Source organism: Staurois parvus, unplaced genomic scaffold, assembly GCF_062004578.1.
Source record: "Staurois parvus isolate SC_StPar_1 unplaced genomic scaffold, SC_StPar_1.0 ptg001302l, whole genome shotgun sequence".
Taxonomy (NCBI): Eukaryota; Metazoa; Chordata; class Amphibia; order Anura; family Ranidae; genus Staurois; species Staurois parvus.
The window spans coordinates 9,984,534-10,010,031 of NW_028319098.1; the positions used below are offsets into that span (position 1 = coordinate 9,984,534).

The 25,498-nt window shown below is 43.5% G+C and overlaps 1 protein-coding gene across 7 annotated transcripts in view; it reads left to right on the forward strand.

The window, feature by feature from the left end:
- Nucleotides 1–25,498, forward strand: part of STAU2 (staufen double-stranded RNA binding protein 2) — a 353,166-nt gene that overhangs the window by 44,146 nt on the left and 283,522 nt on the right. For 4 of the 7 annotated variants that reach the window (XM_089661030.1, XM_089661034.1, XM_089661035.1 and 1 more), the window contains exons 4-5: nt 13,454–13,613; nt 14,265–14,318. In XM_089661030.1, the coding sequence (XP_089517156.1) occupies nt 13,454–13,613; nt 14,265–14,318 (214 nt within the window). The remainder of the gene's footprint in view (nt 1–13,453; nt 13,614–14,264; nt 14,319–25,498) is intronic. The other 3 variants (XM_089661032.1, XM_089661036.1, XM_089661033.1) reach the window with 1 other exon arrangement.

A 25,498-nucleotide genomic window follows, 5' to 3' on the forward strand; every position in this document is an offset into this window, starting at 1 on the left:
TCAATGCTGGGGCACAACCTGACTCAGTTGGAACATTTCCAGGTTTGTGGCCAGAACATAGGATTGCTGGACCAATGTATCATTTGAGCTGGTGGCTCCATGGCACTAGTACTCTCCTCTCCTTTCCTCCTCTGAAACTTCTACCCCATTTGCTGTGGAGGATAGAGCGGGAATGTAGTCCGGTAAATTCTAGTGGCTCCAGATTGGCCATACAGGGCCTGGTTTGTGGATCTCATTTGGTTAGTCACCGACGCACTCTTCCACTCTGTCCAGACCTTTCTCAAGGTCTGATCTTTGACCCTTCATTACAGTCGCTGGGTTTCACGGCATGGCTGTTGAAAGCCAGGCTCTGAAGGACAAGGGCCTTTCTCCGGCTGTATTCTCCATGGTGTTTTTTTTTTGGCTCGAAAGTCCACCTACTGCTTAATGTTATTGCACCTGAAAGGCATACTTCCCCCTATTTGCTTGTTTTCTTTTTCTTGCAAACTCTTGGTTGCTAGCATCCTGAGTTGTATTCAAAAAGGTGTGGCCCTGAATACTGTGAAGGTTCTGGTTACTACTTTGGCTGTACTTTTTCAACGTCTTTTGGCTTCTCTTTCCCTGGTTTGTACCTTCATTCAGGGGGTTGCGTGTCTAGTTTCACCTACTAGACTTCTACTGCCACTGTCAGACCTTAATCTAATTTTTGTTGGCTTTTGCAAAATTGGCAATCACTGCGGCTTGTAGGGTATCTGATCTTGCAACTATTTCTTGTAATCATTAAAGCGCACAAATGAGGTGGGGCTGTATGTACAGCAGTGAGGTATGGTATATATACTTATACCTGGGAGTCACCACCGTAAAAGAGAGAATGCAAACCAACAAAAGAAAAGGGATTTCAAGTGTGACCTACTGGTATATGTACAGTGCCTTGAAAAAGTATTGATACCGCTTCAAATTTTCCATATTTTGTCATGTTACAACCAAAAACGTGTTTTCTATTGGGGTTTTATGTGATAGACTAACACAAAGTGGCACATAATTGTGAAGTGGAAGGAAAATGATAAATGGTTTTCAAAATTTTGTACAAATATCTGAAAAGTGTGATGTGCATTTGTATTCAGCCCCCCCCCCCCCCCCCGAGTCAAAACTTTGTAGAACCACCTTTCGCTGCAATTAAAGCTGCAAGTTTTTTGGGGTATTTCTCTACCAGCTTTGCACATCTAGAGAGTGAAATGTTTACCAATTCTTCTTTGCAGAATAGTTCAAGCTCTGTCAGATTGGATGGAGAGTGTCTGTCTGTGAACAGCAATTTTCAAGTCTTGCCACAGATTCTCAATTGAATTTAGGTCTGGACCTTGACTGGGCCATTCTGACACATGAATATGCTTTGATCTAAACCATTCCATTGTAGCTCTGGCTGTATGTTTAGGGTCGTTGTCCTGCTGGAAGGTGTACCTCCTCCCCATTCTTAAGTATTTTGCAGACTTTAACAGTTTTTCTTCTAAGATTGCCCTGTATTTGGCTCCATCCATCTTCCCATCAACTCTGACCAGCTTCCCTGTCCCTGCTGAAGAAAACAATCCGTGATTCTATAGTGTCTTCTATAGTATATTGCAAAAAATAATACAAAATATAAATTTATTTATATATATATATATATATATATATATATATATATATATATATATATATATATATATATATATATATATATATATATATATATACACCGTATTTTCCGGCGTATAAGACAACTTTTTACCCCTTGAAAATCTTCTCAAAAGTCGGGGGTTGTTTTATACGCCGGTATACGGCATGCTGACACTTTTTAGGGGGGGTGGCGCGCTGCCGCCACCACCCCCCCTTCCAACGGAAGGGACACTAAGTACAGGGGTGGGCAGGGGCTGCTGTTTCTTACCTGGCTCCGGTCCCACGACGATCCAGTCCAAGAAGCGCGGCTGCTCCTTCATTCAGTTCGGGCCACTGGATGTTCGTGTGGCTGCTCGGCTCCGCCTCCTCACCGGTGATTGGCCGCCAGAACTGTAGCTCAGGAAAGGCACGCAGGCAGCCAATCACCGGCGAGGAGGCGGAGCCGAGCGGCCCCACGAAAATCGAGTGAAGGAGCGGCCAGTAAGTGTGCAGTGCAGAGGTGCTGCTGCAACCACGTATGCTGGCTGCAGCAGCACCATACTGCAACAGGGGTCAGCAAGTGTCATTGGTGTCAGTGGGAGGAATAGTGCCCCATCATTGGTGTCACTGATACCAATGATGGGGCACTATTCCCCCCACTGACAACAACGATGGGGCACTATTTTACCCCCCACTGACACCAATGATGGAACACTATTCCTTCCCCCACTGACACCAATGATGGGATACTATTCCTCCCACTGACACCAATGTTGGGACACTATTCCTCCCACTGACACCAATGATGGGGCACGATTCGTTGCTCTGACACCAATGATGGGGCACTATTCCTCCCACTGACACCAGTGATGGGGCACTATTCCTCCCACTGACACCAGTGATGGGGCACTATTCCTCCCACTGACACCAATGATGGGGCACTATTCCTCCCACTGACACCAATGATGGGGCACTATTCCTCCCACTGACACCAATGATGGGGCACTATTCCTCCCACTGATACCAATGATGGGGCACTATTCCTGCCACTGATACCAATGATGGGGCACTATTCCTGCCACTGATACCAATGATGGGGCACTATTCCTGCCACTGACACCAATGATGGGGCGCTATTCCTCCCACTGACACAAATGACGGGGCGCTATTCCTCCCACTGACACAAATGACGGGGTGCTATTCCTCCCACTGACACCAATGATGGGGCACGATTTGTCGCTCTGACACCAATGATGGGGCACTATTCCTCCCACTAATACCAATGATGGGGCACTATTCCTCCCACTAATACCAATGATGGGGCACTATTCCTCCCACTAATACCAATGATGGGGCACGATTCCTCCCACTGACACCAATGATGGGGCACGATTCCTCCCACTGACACCAATGATGGGGCACGATTCCTCCCACTGACACCAATGATGGGGCACGATTCCTCCCACTGACACCAATGATGGGGCACGATTCCTCCCACTGACACCAATGATGGGGCACGATTCCTCCCACTGACACCAATGATGGGGCACTATTCCTCCCACTAATTCCAATGATGGGGCGCTATTCCTCCCACTGACACAAATGACAGGGTGCTATTCCTCCCACTGACACCAATGATGGGGCACGATTTGTCGCTCTGACGCCAATGATGGGACACTATTCCTCCCACTGACACCAATGATGGGGCACTATTCCTCCCACTGACACCAATGATGGGGCACTATTCCTCCCACTGACACCAATGATGGGGCACTATTCCTCCCACTGACACCAATGATGGGGCACGATTCTTCCCACTGGTGTGCATTGGAAGAGGAGTAGTCTTATACGGCGAGTATAGCCCAAACACTATATTTTAACAGGAAAAGAAGGGGGTCGTCTTATACGCCCAGTTGTCTTATACGCCGGAAAATACGGTATATATTACACACACACTTTGCTCCTTCACCAGTTGTGCTCTCACCTGATGTATATGAGCAAACCATTAAGTGAGTTCATACAAGCTTGTGTCCCTTTTTAATTGGGCTCAGAATTGGACAGATGGATAAATCCCTGTATCCCAGATGGTTGGATGAGTGGCGTTTTTTCTTTTTCCAGCAGGGCTCTCGCCATTATCAAGAGATCCTTTTCCTGAATGTGGATGGATGGAGTTATCCCTTTTCCCACTAGGGGTCTCTTGGCTCCTTTCAAACTTTTTCATCCTATCTATCTATCTATCTATCTATCTATCTATCTATCTATCTATCTATCTATCTATCTATCTATCTATCTATCCCCTCTGCTGCCACTTCCACCAATGTGTGGAAGTGGCAGCAGAGGGAACACATCACTAGCGTCACCTTATGGAAATATACCAGGACTCAGTTTGTTTTGCACTAATTGATTTGTGCACTAATTGATATTGATAGTGGAGCGTTACACAAAATGATTTTTTAATTTGATAAAGACCCATTGCTATGAGTATGTGTGTAGTGTAGGTGACCCACTTATTCTCTTTTAAATTCATTTATTTACTTATTTAATTTAGTCACTTAATTATTTATATTTAATTTATTTTACTCACCTAATTAAAATTATCAGTAAATTTAAATACACCATAGTAGCTCAGAAGAATCACATTTAGAAATGTCTTTCTTCTTGCCACTCTTCTATAAAGACCAGATTTGTTGAGTGTACGACTAGTAGTTGTCTTGTGGACAGATTCTCCCACCTGAGCTGTGGATCTCTCTACAGCTTCTCCAGAGTTACCATGGACTGCTTCTCTGATTAATGCTCTCCTTGCCTGGCAAAAGAAAATCGTGCACTGCCAAATAATGAGAATACTAATAGATGAACTGCTGGAAACACGTGTTATGTGTGTAAACATGAAAAACAGACTAAAACAAATGAAAGTGTCGCTCTGCTAGCATAAATCAATACATAAAAATATACGAACAAAAACGTGACTGATGAAGTCACGTGGAGTGTGACGATAAGTATAAGGTGACGTCAGCGCTCCTACATCGTTCCGACAGGCAGGGTCTTGCTCTCCATTGTTTGATTCTGACCGCTGTTTCTTGCGTTTTTTTAACACTATTATCATGTGAGTTCATAGGCTTTAATAAATATATGCCTTTTAAAGAAGCCTACTGCACTATGGTCTACTTTGTGGTTGTCAAGCTTTATCCACAGAGCTGGCTGTACTGAAATCTGGTGCCATTTGTGAAGGTCCAGTGGTGATTCATAAGGGGAAGAGTGCACAGAGGAGCAAGTTATGTGTTACCCCCACTAATAGGGGAGATGCTTTGTTTGCCCTGTGTCCATATACAGGTCCATGTGAGAAGGTGAGAGTTCACCTTGAAGTCTTTGTTCACTGTGGTGATTCACATGTATTGAAGATATACAGCACTGGGATTTTGGGTGCAATCACCAGGAAGATTTTTTCACTTATTTGGATTTTTTTCAAGAATTGCATTTATTTTTATGTTTTATCATCTTTTGGGACTATCAGTCACGTTTTTGTTTGTATATTTATATGTATTGATTTATGCTAGCAGCACGACACTTTCATTTGTTTTAGTAGGTTTGCAGTTGTGCCATACCCTTTCCGTTTTCAGATGATGAATCGATGGAGTGCTCCATGAGATGTTCAAAGCTTGGGATATTTTTTTTTATACCCTAACCCTGCTTTAAACTTCTCCACATTTTTATCCCTGACCTGTCTGGCGTGGTCCTTGGCCTTCATGATGCTGTTTGTTCACTAATGTTCTCTAATAAACCTCTGAGGGCTTCACAGAATAGTTGTATTTATACTGAGATAAAATTACGCACAGGTGGACTCTATTTACTAATTAGGTGACTTCTGAAGACAGTTGGTTCCACTAGATTTTAGTTAGGGGTATCAGAGTAATGGGGGCTAAATGCAAATGCTTGCCACACTTTTCAGATATTTATTTGTAAAAATTTTGAAAACCATTTATTATTTTCCTTCTACTTCACATTTATGTGCCACTTTGTGTTGGTCTATCCCAGAAAATCCCAATAAAATACCTTTTACGTTTTTGGTTGTAACATGACAAAATGTTGAAAATTTCAATGGGTATGAATACTTTTTCAAGGCACTGTATATAAGAAATCAATAATACAGATCTAATTGGATAAAACATTAGTTTTTATTCAACAAGATATAAAAACAAACTACATATAATAAAGTGAATAGACGGTAATTCAAAGTTACACTTGTTGACAATAATATTACACTTGTTGGCAATAATAGTGCGTTTCGTGGTTACAACCGCTTCTTCAGATCTTGCACACAAGTGTAACAAGTGTAGCATCTCTATAAGTGAAAAACATATATACAGTGCATCCAGAAAGTATTCACAGCGCTTAACTTTTGCCACATTTTATGTTACAGCCTTATTCCAAAATCAACATTCTACAAACAATACCCCATAATGACAACGTGAAAGATGTTTGTTTTGAAATCTTTGCAATTATTAAAAATAAAAAACAAAAAAACAAAACAAAACACATGTACAGAAGTATTCACAGCCTTTGCCATGACACTCAAAATTGAGCTCTGGTGCATCCTGTTCCCACTGATCATCCTTGAGATGTTTCCACAACTTAATTGGAGACCACCTGTGGGAAATTCAGTTGATTGGACATGATTAGACCTGTCTATATAAGGTCCCACAGTTAACAGTGCATGTCAGAGCACAAACCAAGCCATGAAGTCCAAGGAATTGTCCGTAGACCTCCGAGACAGGATTGTATCAAGGCACAGATCTGGGGAAGGGTACAGAAAAATTTCTGCAGCATTGAAGTTTCCAATGAGCACAGTGGCCTCCATCGTCCGTAAATGGAAGACGTTTGGAACCACCAGGAATCTTCCTAGAGTGGGCCACCCGGCCAAAATGAGCGATCAAAGGAGAAGGACTTTAGGCAGGGAAGTAACCAAGCACCCAATGGTTACTCTGAAAGAGCTCCAGCGTTTCTCTGTGGAGAGAGGAGAACCTCCCAGAAGAACAACCATCTCTGCAGCACTCCACCAATCAGGCCTGTATGGTAGAGTGGCCAGACAGGAACCACTCCTCAGTAAAAGGCAAATGGCAGCCTGGCTGGAGTTTGCCAAAAGGCACCTGAGGGACTCTCAGACCGTGAGAAACAAAACTCTCTGGTCTGATGAAACAAAGATTGAACTCTTTGGCCTGAATGCCAAGCGTCATGTCTTGAGGAAACCAGGCACCGCTCACCACCTGGCCAATACCATCCCTACAGTGAAGCATGAGTTTGGCAGCATCATGCTGTGGGGATGTTTTTCAGCGGCAGGAACTGGGAGACTAGTCAGGATTTAAGAAAAGATAACTGTACAGAGACATCCTTGATGAAAACCAGAGCGCTCTGGACCTTAGACTGGGGCGATGGTTCATCTTTCAACAGGACAACGATCCTAAGCCCACAGCCCACATAACAAAGGAGTGGCTACGGACCAACTCTGTGAATGTCCTGGAGAGGCCCAGCCAGAGCCCAGACTTGAACCTGATTTGAACATCTCAGGAGAGATCTGAAAATGGCTGTGCACCGATGCTCTCCCTCCAACCTGATGGAGCTTGAGAGGTACTGCAAAGAAGAATGGGAGAAATTGCACCAAAATAGGTGTGCCAAGCTTGTAGCATCATAGTCAAAACGACTTGAGGCTGTAATCGGTGCGAAGTGCTTCAACAAAGTATTGAGCAAAGGCTGTGAATACTTATGTACAGTACATGTGTTTTGTGTTTTTTTTTTTTTTTTTTTTTTTTTTTTTCCCTTTTTTATTTTTAATAAATTGCAAAGATTTCAAAACAAACTTCTTTCACGTTGTCATTATGGGGTATAGTTTGTAGAATGTTGAGGAAAAAATGAATTTAATTCATTTTGGAATAAGGCTGTAACATAACAAAATGTGTCAAACGTTAAGCGCTGTGAATACTTTCTGGAGGCTCTGTATAAGATGCACACTATATTGCCAAAGGTTTTGGAACACCCCTCCAAATCATTGGATTCAGGTGTTCCAATCACCTCCATGGCCACAGGTGTAAAAAAATCAATCACCTAGGCATGCAGACTGCTTCTTCAAACATTTGTGAAAGAATGAGTCGCTCTCAGGAGCGTGGTATCGTGATAGGTTGCCACCTGTGCAATAAGTCCATCCGTGAAATTTCCTTGCTACTAAATATTCCACGGTCAACTGTTAGTGGTGTTATAACAAAGTGGAAGCAACTGGGAACAACATCAACTCAGCCACAAAGTGGTAGGCTTCGCAAAATGACAGAGTGGGGTCAGCGCAGTGTGCAGAAGTCGCCAACTGTCTGCAGAGTCAATAGCTAAAGACCTCCAAGCTCGGTGTAGCCTTCAGATTAGCACAACAACAGTGCATAGTTTCATAGAATGGGTTTCCGTGGTCAGCAGCTGCATTTAAGCTTTACATCACCAAGTTCAATGCAAAGCATCGGATGCAGTGCTGTAAAGCACACCGCCACTGGACTCTAGAGCAGTGGAGACTTGTTTTCTGGAGTGATGAATCACACCTCTCTGTCTGGCAATCCGATGGATGTGTCTGAATTTGGCGGTTGCCAGGAGAACTGTACTTGCCTGACTGCATTGTGCCAAGTGTAAAGTTGTGTGGAGGGGGGATTAGGGTGTGGGGTTGTTTTTCAGGGGTTGGGCTTGGCCTCTTAGTTCCACTGAAGGGAACTCTTAAGGCGTTGGCATACCACGGCATTTTGGACAATTTCATACTCCCAACTTTGTGGGAACAGTTTGGGGATGGCCCCTTTTTGTTCCAACATGACTGCGCACCAGTGCACAAAGCAAGGTCCATAAAGACATGGATGAGCGAGTTTGGGGTGGAGGAACTTGACTGGCCTGCACAGAGTCCTGACCTCAACCTGATAGAACACTTTTGGGATGAATTAGGACGGAGGCTGTGAGCCAGGACTTCTCGCCCTACAACAGTACCTGACCTCAGAAATGCGCTTCTGGAAGAATGGTCAAATATTCCCATAGACACACTCCTAAACCTTGTGGATAGCCTTCCCAGACGAGTTGAAGCTATTATAGTTGCAAAGGATGGACCAACTCAATATTGAACCCTATGGAGTAAGACTGGGATGCCATTTAAGTTCATGTGTGTGAAAAGGCAGGCGTCCTAATACTTTTGGCAATATAGTGTATATACATGCATAGGTAATATACCAAAAATGATCAAAACATCAACTGGCCCATAGGAAAAGTGGATATACAACCCCACAAAAAAAAAACAAATTTCAGGCAGTACTTCAACCTTTGTCCTTTCTTCCAAAAGCGACATCAGTCTTCTATTTGACTGAAAATATTTTGTTGCCTTCTTTGTGCCCAACCTTTCTCATCCTAAGGAAGTGGCTCTTCATTACTTGGATGTGGTTAGGGTTGTTCTAGTATACCTGAACTCTACTGCTTGTATTCAGAACACTGATTCTTTGTTCATCATTATGGATGACCCAACGAAAGGCCAGCAGCATCATCGTCCTCTATATGCTGGTGAATTCACCAAATGGTGGTTCAAGCTTATACCCTGTCAGGCTAATAACCTCTGTTTCTTGTTATTGCTCACTCTACTAGGGCAATGAGTGCATTTTGGGCCTTTGATCATTCTGCTTCCATTATTCAGGTTTGAAAAGTCGCTATTTGGTTCTTTGTACACACTTTTACCAAGTTCGACAAGATTGACGTGGTTGCCTCTGCAGATGCCTGTTTCAAAAGGTATTGCAGTCTGCCGGGTTGTGGTTTCTTGCTTTTGGTTTGGGTTTGATTTGGCCCACGGTTTTGTCTTTGGCACTGCTTTGGGATGTCCCATCTGTTTTTGATCTGACGATCTAACTGTCCTTCAATGAACGGAAGTGGAAACGGGATTTTTGTAGTCACGGTAAAATCCTTTTCTCTGTATTCGTTGAAGGGCACAACACCCGTCCAATTTTTTTCTCATCTCGGTTGTGTTATTTATTTATTTTATTTATCGAGTTTATATAGCGCCAAAGGGTTTGCTCAGCGCTGTACAATAGGGGGGGACAATACATGAAACAGTACAGTAACATCAAACAGCACACAAGGGGTAAGAGGGCCCTACTCTTTTGAGCTTACAATCTAGGAGGGAGGGGGTAGAGGTACAGGAGGAAATGGCTGTGGGGGATGGAGTGGTAGGAGGAGGGAAGGGCAGCGGCTGTTAGGTGAGGGTGGGGTAGGCTTCCCTGAAGAGGTGGGTTTTCAGGGAGCGCCTGAAGGTGAGGAGGGAAGGTGACAGTCTGATGGATTGGGGTAGTGAGTTCCAGAGGATGGGGGAGGACCTGGAGAAGTCTTGCAGTCGTGCGTGGGAGGAGGAGACCAGGGAGCAAGATAGAAGGAGGTCCTGTGAAGAGCGAAGGGTACGGGTAGGGTGGTACTTGGGAATCAGGTCGGTGAGGTAGTTAGGGGCAGTGTTGTGAATGGCTTTGTAGGTCAGAGTGAGCAGTTTGAATTTAATGCGTTGGGCAATGGGGAGCCAGTGGAGGGAGAGGCAGAGGGGGGTGGCAGAGGTGGAGCGGCTGGTGAGGTGGATGAGTCTGGCAGCTGAGTTCAGGATGGTCTGAAGCGGGGAGAGTTTGCACTGGGGTAGGCCGATGAGGAGGGAGTTGCAGTAGTCCAGGCGTGAGATAATCAGGGAGTGAACGAGTAGTTTAGTGGTGTCTGGGGTAAGGAAGGAGCGTATTTTGGCGATGTTGCGAAGGTGGAGCCTGCATGTATTTGTGAGTGATTTGACATGAGGTTGGAAGGAAAGGTTTGAGTCCAGAATGACGCCAAGGACCTTGGCTTGCTGGGCGGGATTGATGGTGGTGGTGTTGGTAGTGATGGAAAGGATGGGGGGTGGGGCACGGGAAGGGGGAAAGACGAGAAGCTCGGTTTTGGAGAGGTTGAGTTTGAGGAAATGGAGCGACATCCAGTCAGAGATGTCGTTTAGGAGGTGAGTGATGCGGGCGGAGAATGTGGGGGTGAGGTGAGGGGTGGATAGGTAGATTTGAGTATCATCAGCATAGAGGTGGTAATTGAAGCCGTGGGAGTGTATGAGTTTGCCAAGGGAGGAGGTGTAGATGGAGAAGAGAAGGGGTCCAAGGACAGAGCCCTGGGGGACCCCAACAGAGAGGGGGAGGGAAGAGGAGGTGGCGCCGTTGTAGGAAACGCTGAAGGAGCGTTGGGATAGATAGGACGAGAACCAAGAGAGAGCGGAGTCTCTGATGCCAAGGGAGAGTAGTTTATTAAGGAGGAGGGGGTGGTCGACTGTGTCAAAAGCCGCAGAGAGGTCTAGGAGGAGGAGGACAGAGTAGTCGCCTTTGGCTTTGGCGGTTAGTAGATCGTTGGTGATTTTGAGGAGGGCAGTTTCGGTGGAGTGTAGGGGACGGAAGCCGGACTGTAGTGGGTCAAGGAGGTTGTTGTCAGTTAGGTGGGCGCTTAGGCGATCGTAGACCAAGCGCTCAAGGAGCTTGGACATGAGTGGCAGCAGGGAAATTGGTCTGAGGTTGTTGAGGTCAGTGGGGTCCAGGGAGGGCTTTTTGAGTATGGGGGTGATGTGCGCATGTTTTAGGGGGGAGGGGAAGACGCCAGTAGCGAGGGAGAGATTGAAGATGTGGGTAAGGGAGCGGATGAGGGAAGAGGGGGGTGACCGGAGGAGTTGAGAGGGGATAGGGTCCAGGGGGCAGGTAGTGAGGCGGGCTTCTGAGAAGACTCTGGTGACTTCCTCAGTGGTAGTAGGGCTGAAGGAGTGCAGTGATGGGGGGGTTACGGTAGGCAGGGCCTTGGGTGTGGTGGGGGGCAGTGCCGTTGCAAGGTCAGAGGAGGGGAGAGATGAGAGGGTGATGGAAGGGGGGAGGCTAGATGGGGAGGTAGACTGCAAGTTGACTATGTCCTTGCGGATTGCGTCAATCTTGCTATGGAGATGAGTGGCAATCTCGTGGGCGGTAAGTGAGGTACTGAGTGGAGGAGGGGGGGGAGAGAGCAGGGAGTTGAAGGTGGAGAAGAGTCGGCGAGGGCAGTTTGAGAGGGTGTTGATCAGGTCAACGAAGTAGGCCTGCTTGGCGGCGTGGAGGGAGGAGGTGTAGGTGAGGAAGGCAGATTTGTAGAGGGAGAATGCATGAGGGGACCTGGTGTTGCTTCTAATACTACTGGCTACTAACTGAGATATATGTTAGAGAATGGGGGTTTGGCCACCAACAGGGGCTGTCCCCAAGATGCCAAGCCCAACCCCTTTTTTTGTTGCACCTAGTGTCCTGCACCTGCAGGTGGCATAACCAAACCCTTCCTTATGATATCAAGATCTGGCTGTGTTCTTCAGTAAACTTAAAAAAAGGACTTTAGGGGAGTACAAAAATTCAGTTTTTTTCCCCACATTTTTTGTCCATTTGTTGGGTCATAATGAATTAAAAAATTATTGCCAATGTAAAGCCTTCTATTTAACCTAACTAAAATTAAAATAATTTTAGTAGGTAAATCAGTCATACATTTTTTGTTAACTGTTACATACTGATGTTGCTAAATTAATCATCTCCGGTCATATAATGGGGTAAAAGATGAACGCTTGAACACACAGATGATTGAATTGAGATATATATATATACACATATATACTTACCCTTGCGTTGAAAAAAAATATAGTTATGGATGTAGAGCTGCTTTAATTTGTGTCTTTTTCTGCTACAAGTAAGAATACATATAACTTGTGTATTCAGACAACCCTGATTTTAGCTTTAATCTTTCTGATACTTTGGCCCAAACCTTGTTATCCAGTTGATGCTTCAGTCTGGTATGTGTGTTGTGGTGTTCCAGCTAAGTTTTTATTCTCTTTAACCACTTGCCTACTGTGCACTTATACCCCCTTCCTTACCAGGCCAATATTCAGCTTTGAGCACTGTCACACTTTGAATGACAATTACGTGCTCATGCAACATTATACCCATATGACATTTTTATAATTTTTTTTCTCACAAATAGAGCTTTCTTTTGGTGGTATTTACTTGCTGCTGGGTGTTTTTACTTTTTGCGCTATAAACAAAAAAAAAAAAAAAAAAGCAAAAAGTTTCTTTGTTTCTATTATAAAATTTTGCAAACAGGTAATTTTTCTCCTTCACTGATGTGCATTGATGAGACGGCACTGATGGGCACTGATAGGCGGCACTGATGATGGGTAATGGTAGGCGGCACTGACTGGCGCAACTGCTGGGCACTGGCGCAACTGACTGACGACACTGCTGGGATGCACTGGTGGGCACAGGTGGGCGGCACTGCTGGGCACAGGTGGATGGAACTGGTGGGTGGCACTGCTGGTCACCGATCATCAGGGCACTGATCGTCAGTACCCTGATGATTGGTGCCGCTCCCTGCTCTGACAACTGCCGGTAATCGGCAGTACTTTCCTCACGATCTGACCGCATGAGGAAAGTGCAGCCGAGAACTGGCAATTGCATTTCCCGGTGATCAGCGCATCATTGGACACGGCTTCTCACGTAGTAAAAGGCTGCTGTGATTGGCCTTTTACCACATCACGTGATCAGCTGTGTCCGTAGGACACAGCGATCACGGAGATTGCCGTTTGCGCGTCACCGGGGGCGCGCGGGAGAGCGCATTCTGGGAGGATGTCGTATGACGGCCTCCCAGAACTGGCCGGCCGCGGTGCAGCTGTCATTCGGCTATCTGCGGTCGGCAACTAGTTAAGAAAATATTAGATTTGCCTAATGTGTTTATTATATGTTTAAGCTGCCTTTAAAGTAGTTGCTTTTCTTGATTTCTCTTCAAGTTATTTACTGTACAGCTGACACTTGGAGATCAGTCATGGGAAGCAGAGAGCACAAGCATTAAGAAAGCGCAACATGCTGCAGCCAGTCTATCATTGTTGGAAACCAAACTCCCCAAACCTGCTGCAAGACAGATTAAAAACATTATCAGCAACAACCCAGGTAAGCTTGCTGTTACCTTACTCAAAATTAAAATTGTTATAATATTTTACATAATTTAGTCACGTTTATTAATAGTGAATTGTGCAATATATGGTCATTCTACCCAAAACTGACTTTTCACTTCTTTATAGATGCTGGTTTCTCATATTTCTCTGGAAACAAGAGATGTAGGGTCTTCTAGTTGGAATTCCAACTGCTCTTGGTCCTGCTGTTGCATGCTTTATAATGAGAAAGCCAATAAGATTTCATAATTGTCACAGCAACTGGGCAGGTCCAGGAGTTCAGATGCAGATATTTCATTGTCTGCATCCCTGAGAGGTATAAGAACCCAAAGGGTAATTTAATTCACCAGAAAGCTTCTATATCGGAAATATCAGGTTTGGGTAGACTGAGGTTCCTTATAGACTTGTTAGGTTTAGGATTAGCTCACACTGCAGTGGTTTTATTTGCTATTTTTTAAGGAATTTAAATGGGGCAAAGGAAAAGATCTCTTGTATCCCTGTGACTAGAAGTTCCTGCTAATGTCTCTTCATAGTTGCTTCACATGACACACTGACACATCTATACATAGGCTTTATCATAAGGTGATCTAGAACTAATAGTCTCAGCAGTGCCGACACATGGTAATTGTTTTTATCTGCCGCCACACAGAAGCTGCTGCACGGCGTGGAAATGTATATTCATCAACAAGACTCTCTGCTAAAGGTAAATTGCATTGGCTGAAGGGTAATGTTACTGTGATGGGCTGGTATTCTTTACCTAATAAACCAGTGATGTTTTATGGGTTAATATCACACTTTATGTGGGCTGCCAGAACCTTAACAAATATTTGCTTTATTGTTAAATGTACTTACCAGTATTTCGATTAGGTTACTTGACAAGAGTTTCTTGTAATGATCTCCATTGCAATTGTGAGACCATCTAACAATTCAAACAGTTGCACCTGACCAGCTTAAGAGATCACTGTCATGGGAGATATGACAGAAGTGGACAAGTACTAATAGATTATTGGTATGTAGTAGATGTGACTGCCTGCCAGGTGAAGTGCGCATCTTCGAACGGTCTGAAGATGCAGGACCAGACCATATGTAAATGCAGGAACACATGTAAATGACTAGCTGTAGTTTGAAGCTACAATATGGAATGCAGGAAGGTGAGTATCCTGCAAATTATTCTCTGTGCTATCATACTGTCATTACAAATACAAATCTACTCAAATTTCCCGGTGTCAGAGCCTTGCTGTGACATGCTACGTACACCTCCAGTTCAGTGGGATTGTTTTCCCATACTCTTCTACAGAACTAAGGCTAGTGATACCCCATGGGCTGACCAAGAAAAAACAATCAATACCCCTGTCTATGCTAAACAGCATGAATGGAGGAATCTCCCCTGCTGGCTATTGTATTCAGTCAGCTGTAGCACCTGTGGCTGTCTGATTACGCAAACAGTGGCTACAAATGATAGAATGCAGTCACTGTTTGGCCCACAATTTTCAACCTGGCTCTTTTGTTGAGCTGGGGAGTGCCAACAGGTCGTTTTTATTTATTTATTTTTTTATCCGTGTATTACTAAGAAGGTGCCAAAAGGCCACTTTGAGCCATGTATGCCGGATGCCAGATGAGGTAGTCAGTCAGTCAGTCAGTCTTGTGAAGTTCCTTATAGCTGAACTCCAGACAGCTAAAATATGTTCTCCTATGCATGACAGGACTGGAAGATGGAGGGCCAACATTGTAAGCTGATCAGGCCCTTCTGCCTTGCCTTGTGCTTTCAGCCTATGCCAAAAATGGCACACTTCATATTCTCATAGTGCAGGTTTACTGTAAGTGCTAAAGGAATTCCAGTGGAATTCCAGCCTAAACCTAGCTAGTTGTAAAAATGCTCCCTCCCCCCTCCTAACACTTATGCTGACTAACCTGTGTAAAGATGTACAGGGGTTAGACAAAAAAATGGAAACACTACATGATTTGCAGGTGTGAAAGTGATGACATGTTTCGCATTGAAAGTGGAAGTCATGTAACATTTTTTTGCTTCTACTGTGTGATGAGACACCTAGCTAACAGGTGGAGAGCCTCACTTTCATCATTCACTGCGTGCACTACTAGTAATACAGAGTTATTTCAGAGCCTACTGAGCTTCAAAGAGGGCAAATTGTTGCCCGCTTAGCTTGTGCCTCTGTGACTAAAGTTAGCAATTTATTTGCCATGTCGCGAGGTACGGTATCAGTGGTTATCACGGAATATACAGTTTCTGTGAAAACATCATCTGATATGCATAAGCGCAGTCAACAGACAAAAAGACATTGCGCAGGATCTGGTGAAGACTGAGATTGAGCTCTGCAGTCACTTTTGCATTAGTTGTTCTCTTAGACCGTGTCACAATCCTGCATAATGTCCTTTTGTCTTTCGGTCAGTTGACCATGTCTACCGCGCTTATACTTATCAGCCTCCATTTTCCCTGAAACTGTATATGCCGTCATAATCTTTGATACTGTTCCTCAAGACACGGCAAATAAATTGGCAATTTCAGTGACAGAGGCACCAGCTAAGCCGGCACCAACAATTTGCAGATTACTAGTAGCGCATGCAGTGAATGACGAAAGTGAGGCTTCCCACCTGTTAGCTAAGTGTCTCATCACCCAGAGGAAGCAAGAGAGTGTTGCATCACTTCCGCTTTCAACACAGAACATGTCACTTTCACACCTGCAAATCATGTAGTTTCCTTTTTTTTTTGCCCAACCCCTGTATATTCTTGCCTATTTGTGGCCTGCTCTGGTCATGTGATCTGGCTCCTCTTAGTCAGTGGTAGCTGCAGGGGAGAGGGAGCACTAACAACGGCTGAAACCTGAAAGCCTATGGGTGACATCACCACTCCCAAAATTCCTAGCCGTGGTCGAGCGCTCTCTCCTCTCCCCTGCAGCTGCTGCTGAGTGACACAGGGGATCACATAACCTGACCGGAGTGGGCTGAAAATTGGTAAGTGTATACATTTTTTTTTTTTTTATACAGGTTATTCAGTGTGTATACACGTTCAGTGTTTTTGTTCATCCAGTGGGTTGAATGAAAAAAATTGACAGATCAGGAATCTCTCCCACTGTTCTATTTGTATTCCGGCAGTGGGGAATCCTGCCCCTCCTTTCTGTAAGAATACGTAGTTCAGCGCTGAAGTTATTGGCTGCAAGCGCTGATTGATTTCTGGTTTTCCAGCATGACCTTTCGATAGAAGCTGGCATTTTCTGCTCAACTGGCCAATTTTCGGTCCGTGTATATCTTACTTTAGTCAGCATGGGTGGGAGAGAACATTTTAAAACTAGTTAGGTTTAGGCTGGAATTCTTTTTAAAGTGTATCTATACCCAAAACATTTATTTTCTTTTGCATATAGATTTTAGTTTTATTTCACCTGCTGATCTGACCAGTAACACACTTCTATGCTAGAGTTTCTTCTCTATCTATGAAGGAGCAACAAAGCCCCCCTGGACAGCAGCTCTGTCTGGAAATGGTAGATTCAGATGAACGTTACATAAGTGAATAAATCAAATCCCAACTCCAGCTAACACTTTAAAGCAGTTACATTAATCAATTTCCTTTCCTCTTGGGATAAAAGTTTAAACCTAATAAAAGCTGAGCATTGTAAGCACCCCTGTTAGTTTAAATGGTTTGTTTCAACTCTGTCACTTTTGCTGTACAGCTTGGTCTGTTAAAGAAAACTGAAAAACGACAGCAAACTCAACAGGTATAAAAAAGCAACAGGTATAAAAAAGTAATGAGAGACGGGGGGACTTGGAAAAACAGACTGCTTTCTAATGGCATACTGTATCCTATGCCATTTTTTTTGCCCTTAGTACCACTTTTTAGATTTTACTGCAGTCAGAAGCTCTGTTGGAGATTTTCTTTTTCATTCTGGTAAAAAGGGTGTCTCCAAGAGAAGAGAGAGGAAATACACAGTAATACAGAAAAAAGAAGAAATGAAAGAGCAAGGTAGTAAATAAAAGAAATGGGAATGATATTGAAAAAGAGAAATGACCAGAATTCGTAGAGAGGGTGTTCTGAAGCCACATCAGTCCACTGACATGTATCGAATTTGAGAATCCCACATCTTGTTGAACTTGGTTTGATTATTTTGGAGGGTGCTTGTAAGTTTGTCATTAATCTTAGTCCAATTTAGTTTTTGTTTTATGTAGTCAAATAGCACCATTGACTGGTTCTAACATCTTTAGAGGATCCAATGAAATTGCAATTCTTGCTCCTAGAATCATGTAAGAGATCAATCTTCTGGCTTTTTTAGGGATTTGGGATTCCAGTTCTGGAAAAGTGCAATTTCTGGTGCTCTGGATACATGTTTTCCCATTACCTACTGAATTAAATTGAAGACTTGGATCCCAAACATGGTCCCTGGAACCTGGGACACTGCTAACATACAGTTGCAAGAAAAAGTATGTGAACCCCTTGGGATTACGTGGAGTTTTGCATGAATTGGGCATAAAATGTGCTCTGAACATCATCTAAGTCACAACAATAGAAGAACACAGTCTGCTGAACATAATACTACACAAACATTAGATGTTGCCATGGTTTAATTGCACATAACATGTAAACATTCACAGTGCATGGAGGAAAAAGTATGTGAGGCCCTAGCTTAATGACTTCTCCCAGAGCTAATTGGAGCCAGGAGTGAGCCAACCTTGACTCCAATCAGTGTGATGATATTGGATGTGTTGCTGACAGCTGTCCTGCCCTTAAAAAACACACACCTGTTTTGATTTACTGGTTTCAAGAAGCACTGTCTGATGTGAACCATGCCTCGCAGAAAAGAGCTCTCAGAAGACCTACGATCAAGAATTGTTGACTTGCATGAAGCTGGAAATGGTTACAAAAGTATCTCCAAAAGCCTTGATGTTCATGTGTCCACGGTAAGACAGACTGTCTACAAATGGAGAAAGTTTAGAACTGTTGCTACTCTCCCTAGGCGCGGTCGTCCTGTAAAAATGACTGCAAGAGCACAGCACAGAATGCTGTATGAGGTAAAGAAGAATCCCAGAGTGTCAGCTAAAGGCCTACAGAAATCTCTGGCACATGCTAACATTTTTGTTGACACATCTACAATAAGGAAAACATTAAACAAGAATGGAGTACATGGGAGGACACCACGGAGGAAGCCATTGCTGTCCAAAAAGAAGATTGCAGCACATTTGAAGTTTGCAAAAGAGCACCTGGATGTTCCACAGCACTACTGGCAGAATATACTGTGGACAGATGAAACCAAGATTGAGTTGTTTGGGAAGAACACACAACACTATGTGTGGAGAAAAAAAGGCGCAGCACACCAACATCAAAACCTCATCCCCACTGTAAAACATGGCGGAGGGAGCATCATGGTTTGGGGCTGCTTTGCTGCCTCAGGGCCTGGACGGATTGTTGTCATTGATGGGAAAATGAATTCCAGAGTTTATCAAGACATTTTGCAGGAAAACGTACTACCATCTGTCCGCCAACTGAAGATCCGCAGAGGATGGGTGATGCAACAGGACAATGACCCAAAGCATACAAGTCATTCAACAAAACAATGGCTGCAACAGCACAGAATACGCCTTCTGGAGTGGCCCAGTCAGAGTCCTGACCTCAACCCGATTGAAATGCTGTGGCATGACCTTAAGAGAGCGATTCACACCAGACATCCCAAGAATATTGCTACACTGAAACAGTTTTGTGAAGAGGAGTGGTCCAAAATGACTCCAGATCGTTGTGCAGGTCTGATCTGCAACTACAGGAAACGTTTGGTTGAGGTTATTGCTGCCAAAGGAGGGTCAACCAGTTAAGTCCAAAGGTTCACATACTTTTTCCTCCCTGCACTGTGAATGTTTACATGTTATGTGCAATTATACCATGACAACATCTAATGTTTGTGTAGTATTATGTTCAGCAGACTGTGTTCTTCTATTGTTGTGACTTAGATGACATTCAGAGCACATTTTATGCCCAATTCATGCAAAACTCCACGTAATCCCAAGGGGTTCACATACTTTTTCTTGCAACTGTATATAGAACATGGTGCTGTGTGGCCACATCGTTTAAATTCCACAATTTCCTTCAATTAAACTGCGACAAGACTGAAATCATGCTTATTGGCACCCCTGATCAATTATGTAAGGCCAGTCCTGGTAACCTATTAATGGCACTATACTTGAGCTCCTGTCTAAAGTGAAAAATCTAGGGGTGATAGCTGATTCTAGTTTAACCTTTGATCCACATGTACAATATGCTTTCAGAACATCTTTTTTCCACTTGATAAACATTGCGCGGCTGCGTCCTATGCTATTATACAATGTAGCTGAAAAGCTGATCCATACTTTTGTGTTCTCCTGACTTGACTACTGCAATGCTCCATTCGCTGGTGTACCTAAATCCATAATTAATCGACTTCAATATGTCCAAAATTCTGCAGCCAGAATCCAGACTGTTTGGTACCATTTTACCCCTATCCTGGAGTCCTTGCACTGGCTACTGATCAGGTTTCGCATAGACTTTAAGATCCTCTTGCTCACCTATAAGGCTCTTCATGGCTTGGCACCCCATTATCTGTCTGAACTTTTATCAACTTACTCTCTCCCTTGTAACCTCCGCTTCTTAAATTCTGGTCTTCTCTGTGCCCCCCCTACTCACTTACACTTGATGGGAGACAGAGCCTTTTCCTGCTGTGCTCCCAAACTCTGGAATTCACTTCCAAAGAACATCAGAGTCATCTTCTCTGAACTCATTCAAAGAAAATTAAAAACTTTTTTCTATAGACAAGCTTTCTTGTAAGTGTCCCTTTTTTTCTTTTATTTTATCCTGTTTATTTCTTGTGTTTTCAGTATAAGACACTTGCGCTATCTGAGATGCATGTTGGTATTCTAAAAGGTTGGGGAGCCCAGAGCTCCAGGAAGCTTTGGTGTAAATAAGACCAGACTATTCATCTTGGGTTTTCAATGGCCCCAGACAAAGTGGATAATTTTATTTTGTTGTTGAAATAACTCCTTTTTTGGGACATCTATGGGAAGTGTTCTAAAATAAGTAAAGCAATCTGGGTAGTATGTTCATTTTAACAAGGTGACTATAAGCTGTTTTATTAAGAGGCAATTTTTGGAGTAGGGTGTCTATAGATAGGTTTCACATTAATCCCCAGATAGAGAATAGATTTGGTAACACATAACATTCTAAATTGCTACACAACAAATTAACTATGGTTTGTGCTAAGCCAACTTTCAAAGCTTTAGTTTTATTTTACTTTAATGGTAAGCCAAACGTTTTGAAAACCTGAGCAGTAATTGTAGCAAGTTGGGATTGTATGCGGTGATTAAATATACATAAGGACATTGTCCGCAAGTAGGGCATTTATATGCTCTTGTTGGCTACATGTAATCCACTGTATGTTTTGGATTAGAGCATATAGTGATGGCAAGGGAATCGCTCATGAAAAATTTGGATTTTCTTTCTGTAATGCTGTACAATGAGCAGTAATAATCTGCTAAGTGTAGTACCCTAAAATTCCGTTTGCTGTCTGGTTACCACAGTTTGCATCTTATTATCTCTGCTTTAATAAACATTTTGTGGGAACCATTTTACCTAATAATTTTTTTAATGTTGTTTTTCTAACCCTATTTTTTTCCGAGGTGGATGTGAAATGTTTACTAGAACCAGTTATTATGAATGTTGAAGACAGATTAGCTATTTAAATTAGGAAGAGTGTTCTATTTTACAGATACATCACAGCTCATACTTATTCTCCTTAATTCCCATTGTTCCCATTAAAAAGTTAAATATCATAAAAAAGAGCTAAGTGTAAAAAGAAATGTAAGCAATTGCATACACTTTGTCTGTAAACTGGAATGTCCATACTATAGTACCTTGTTGGAACTGATCTGTAGCAGGGATGCACCAATATATCAGCAGCCGAAAATAGGGTTATTGGTGCTTTGACATAGACTTTAATGCAAAAACGCATCCACATTAATTAAATTATTATTGCTTTTTTCTAAACTGTCCATTTCAGTTTTTGCCAAGTGCATCTTGAAGTTTTGGTTTAGGCACCGGAATTTAATTTCGGTGCACCACTAATCTGTAGTTGTATCCAGTAAGGAAGGGGGTACACCATTCAGGTCAGCATAGGGGGTAAAAAAGGATAAATGTGCTTTGTGTGAAAGTGCACTTTTTTTCCCTGTACTATCTCTGATTTGAAAACAGAGTGGCCATGTGGGGCTCTGCCCACATGGCCGCATCACTCGAGTGCCTACAAGTCCCTGCAGCCTTAGCAGCTGTCGGTTTGTAGTTTTCAATGAACTACCACGGCGCTGTGGAGTGCCGTGGTAGTTTAATCAAGCTTCCGGTCAGAATATCTGCTTGGCCATACATCCCGTATGGCTAGCAGATATTCTGACAGGTCTGCAGGAGACCTGCATGGCATCAGCGATCTACTGATCACGGGTGCAATGCTTTACAGGCTGCTTTGGACAAAAGTAATAAATACACATATTTTTTTTACCTGCAAAAAAAGTGCATTATTATTTTGGTCCAAAAGGTGAACTTACTCTTTAAGCTCTGAACTGATGAGCTGTATTCAAAGCATTACCTATGGGCAATTTTGGGTACTGTAATTTTTGCCGTATCACAGGTGCAGTTTTAGGGCATGACATATTCGGTATCTATTTACTTGATGAAACATACACTATATTGCCAAAAGTATTGAGACACCCCTCCAAATCATTGAATTCCGGAATTCCAATCACCTCCATGGCCACAGCTGTATAAAATCAAGCACCTAGGCATGCAGACTGCTTCTACAAACATTTGTGAAGAATGGGTCACGCACAGTGGTACAGTGATAGGTTGCCACCTGTTCAATAAGTTCATCCGTGAAATTTTCTTGCTACTAAATATTCCACGGTCAACTGTTAGTGGTATGATAACAAAATGGAAGCAACTGGGAACAACAGCGACTCAATCACTAATAATAATAAAAACACTAAGGCAGTAACAATAGGATCAGCAAAAACCATATGGCAAGGTTGGGAACCCATGTAAAGAAAAACAGAAGGAGGGAACCTCCCTATTCAAAGCGGAGAGTCATTCAGTCATCTGGAACCTTGTGAGAAGAGGACCAGGCGTGCTACTTCTCGCCTAGTTGTTCCCATTGTGGTGTGACAGGTGATCCCGGTGTTGGCGGTGGAAAAGGCCGTTCCGGTAAAGACACCTGGGGTAATTCAAAAGTGCTGAGGAAGTTGGGTAAATCCCCGAGAGTGCAAAACTTTGCAGACTTGCCATTATGAGAGGCTCGGGGTGAAAAGGGAACCTCCACAGGTAGCAAATGTGTTGATTTTGTAGTAACTGCATGAGCAGTCGCATGGCTCTGCGCGTATTCAGCATCTAGTGGGAGAGATCAGGGAGGAGCATGACAGGAGTCACATTAAACAGTATGGTATCTTGTGTGCTGGCCACGCGCATAATGGCATAGGGTGGCACAGTGGCTAAATGGTTAGCACTTCTGCCTGGCAGTACTAGGGTCGCTGGTTCGAATCCCAGCCGCGGCTCCACCTGCCTGGAGTTTGCATGTTCTCCCTGTGCCTGCGTGGGTTTCCTCCGGGTACTCCGGTTTCCTCCCACACTCCAAAGACATGCTGGTAGGTTCAATGGATCCTCTCTAAATTGCCCCTAGTATGTGTATGTATGAATGTAAGTTAGTAAGTTAGGGACCTTGGATTGTACGCCCCTTGAGGGTTAGGGACTGATGTGAATGTAATATATATATATATATATGTATATATATGTGTATATATATATATATATATATATATATATATATATATATATATGTGTATATATATATGTAAATTGACGGCGCTATATAAGAACCTGAAATAAATAAATCCTTGACCCTGTAATAATGAACTCTACACAATGTATCACGAACAAAGGAGGGATCAAGGTTCCTGGGGCCCAGTGTCCTGTGCACTCGGTCCAGTTCGATATGCATATCTTTAGGCTGTTGCAGTAATTGGTTAAAAATCATGGTTACAGCAATAGCCAAGTCCTTAGGCTCTACAGATTCTGGAATACCCCGAATTCTGATATTGTTGCGGCGGTTTCTATTTTCTATGTCATCCTGTTAGTACATAAGTTGCTGCAGTAAGACGGTATGAGAGTTAAGGTTCTCTTCATGAGACTGCAAGGCTTTACAGAGACCATCAGACGTGTTTTCGATTTCCTCCATACGGACACATATATCTTATTTAAAATCCAAAATCTGCTTATATGTGTTTTCAATGTGCTTTATACAGTGTTCAAAGTCCTGTTTAGTAGGTAGAGATCTAATATATGAATGTAAGGATCTGATGTGGGACTGTATATCCAGAGCATAAGGATGTTTGAGAGAGGCTGCGTGAGCACTAGGAAAGCCTGTGAGTCTCCAGGGGAGGAGAGGCGGCCTCGGGAGCTCACCTGCATGTCGGCCTGTGTCCGGAGGAGAGGGAGACAGAGATGACAGCGCCATCTTGCCTACCGGAGAGTGAGAGGCCACAGACCTTGTGAAGAAACGGCCCAAATCGCCTCCGGAGCGACCCCCTACCCGACTTTCTGGGGTTCCAGTGCTGGTTCCTGCCCATATGTGGGGTTAGAGGAGCGGAGGAGAGGGTAAATATCCCTGCTGGAGCAGTGTGGACTGGGAGCTGCCGAGGGACACGTCCCACAGCTCCATAAGCCAAGCCCCCCCCCCCCATGTACAATTTAACGTGTGCAAAAAATAAAAAAAATAGGCCATATTGATGGGCTTTGGGCTGTGTAGAGTGTGTTTTTGACGTCAGTTTGTAACACTTTTTTGAAATAATTCCAAATTCACTGACAGGTGTGGTTGACCTGCATTTGACGTCTTTCTGGTCTTCGTACTTTATAATATAAGGTGTCCACCTTTCTGATCTCAGAATGTTGTGTGGTATGCTTTACATGTTTGTTTAGTGTTGCATAATTAATTTTGCACACTTGCAGGAAGCCGAATCTTACAAGGTACTGTTGAACAGCTGCCATGTGACGATTTAGCACGCTAGTGATGGACAGGCTTGTACCAGTTGTAATTGGTGCTATTCATTGTACTTAAATCTCTGTTGTAACACGCTCATCCCTTGTGCAATACACCAGACAGTTGACATCTTAGCTGCTAATAAGATCCTGTGTTTCAGTCTCACACCCTTCTACACAGCTGTGCAATACATGTCATTGAGAGTAAAAGCTGACGTGAATGAATGCAAACAAAACAATCCTCCTGACAAGCGGTATTTACTAATAAATACCAAACGAAGGTCACATGCATAGTGAGGTATAACCTACACTGATTATGTGGGTGGTGGTGGTGTGTGTGCACCCTGAACTGGCTGAATAAAATATGCAGTTAAGTCATGAAAACTTTTTTCATTGAAGATGTAATGTCAGATTAAAACACATGAACCAGGCTGGGGAAATCAGCCTTTCATCTTTTTTTTGGGTCAGATCAGATTTCTCCAATTATTGTTTGACACTGAGAGTCATTTCAGGGCTCATGCACATGGGGGGGGGGGGGGGGTGAGAGTCACAAATGAGTTCTCGCATAAAAATTCCCAGCGATTTTATGCACCCCAGGAGCTGCAGGTGAAAGTTCCACATTCAGCAAATATGTCATATGCACATGTGTGTGTAAACAGCAAAGAAGCATCGGCGTTACCCAAGTACAAGTGTATACAGCCATTCACTTCATTGGCTGGCTGTACATGCCACCTGTGGCTCCCCAGGTGCAGAAATCTTCCAGGATTTGTATGTTAGAGCTCAATTGCGTCTCTCATAGTGAGTCTGCATGAGTTCTCATTTTTTGAGGTGAAAGAAATTCAGGG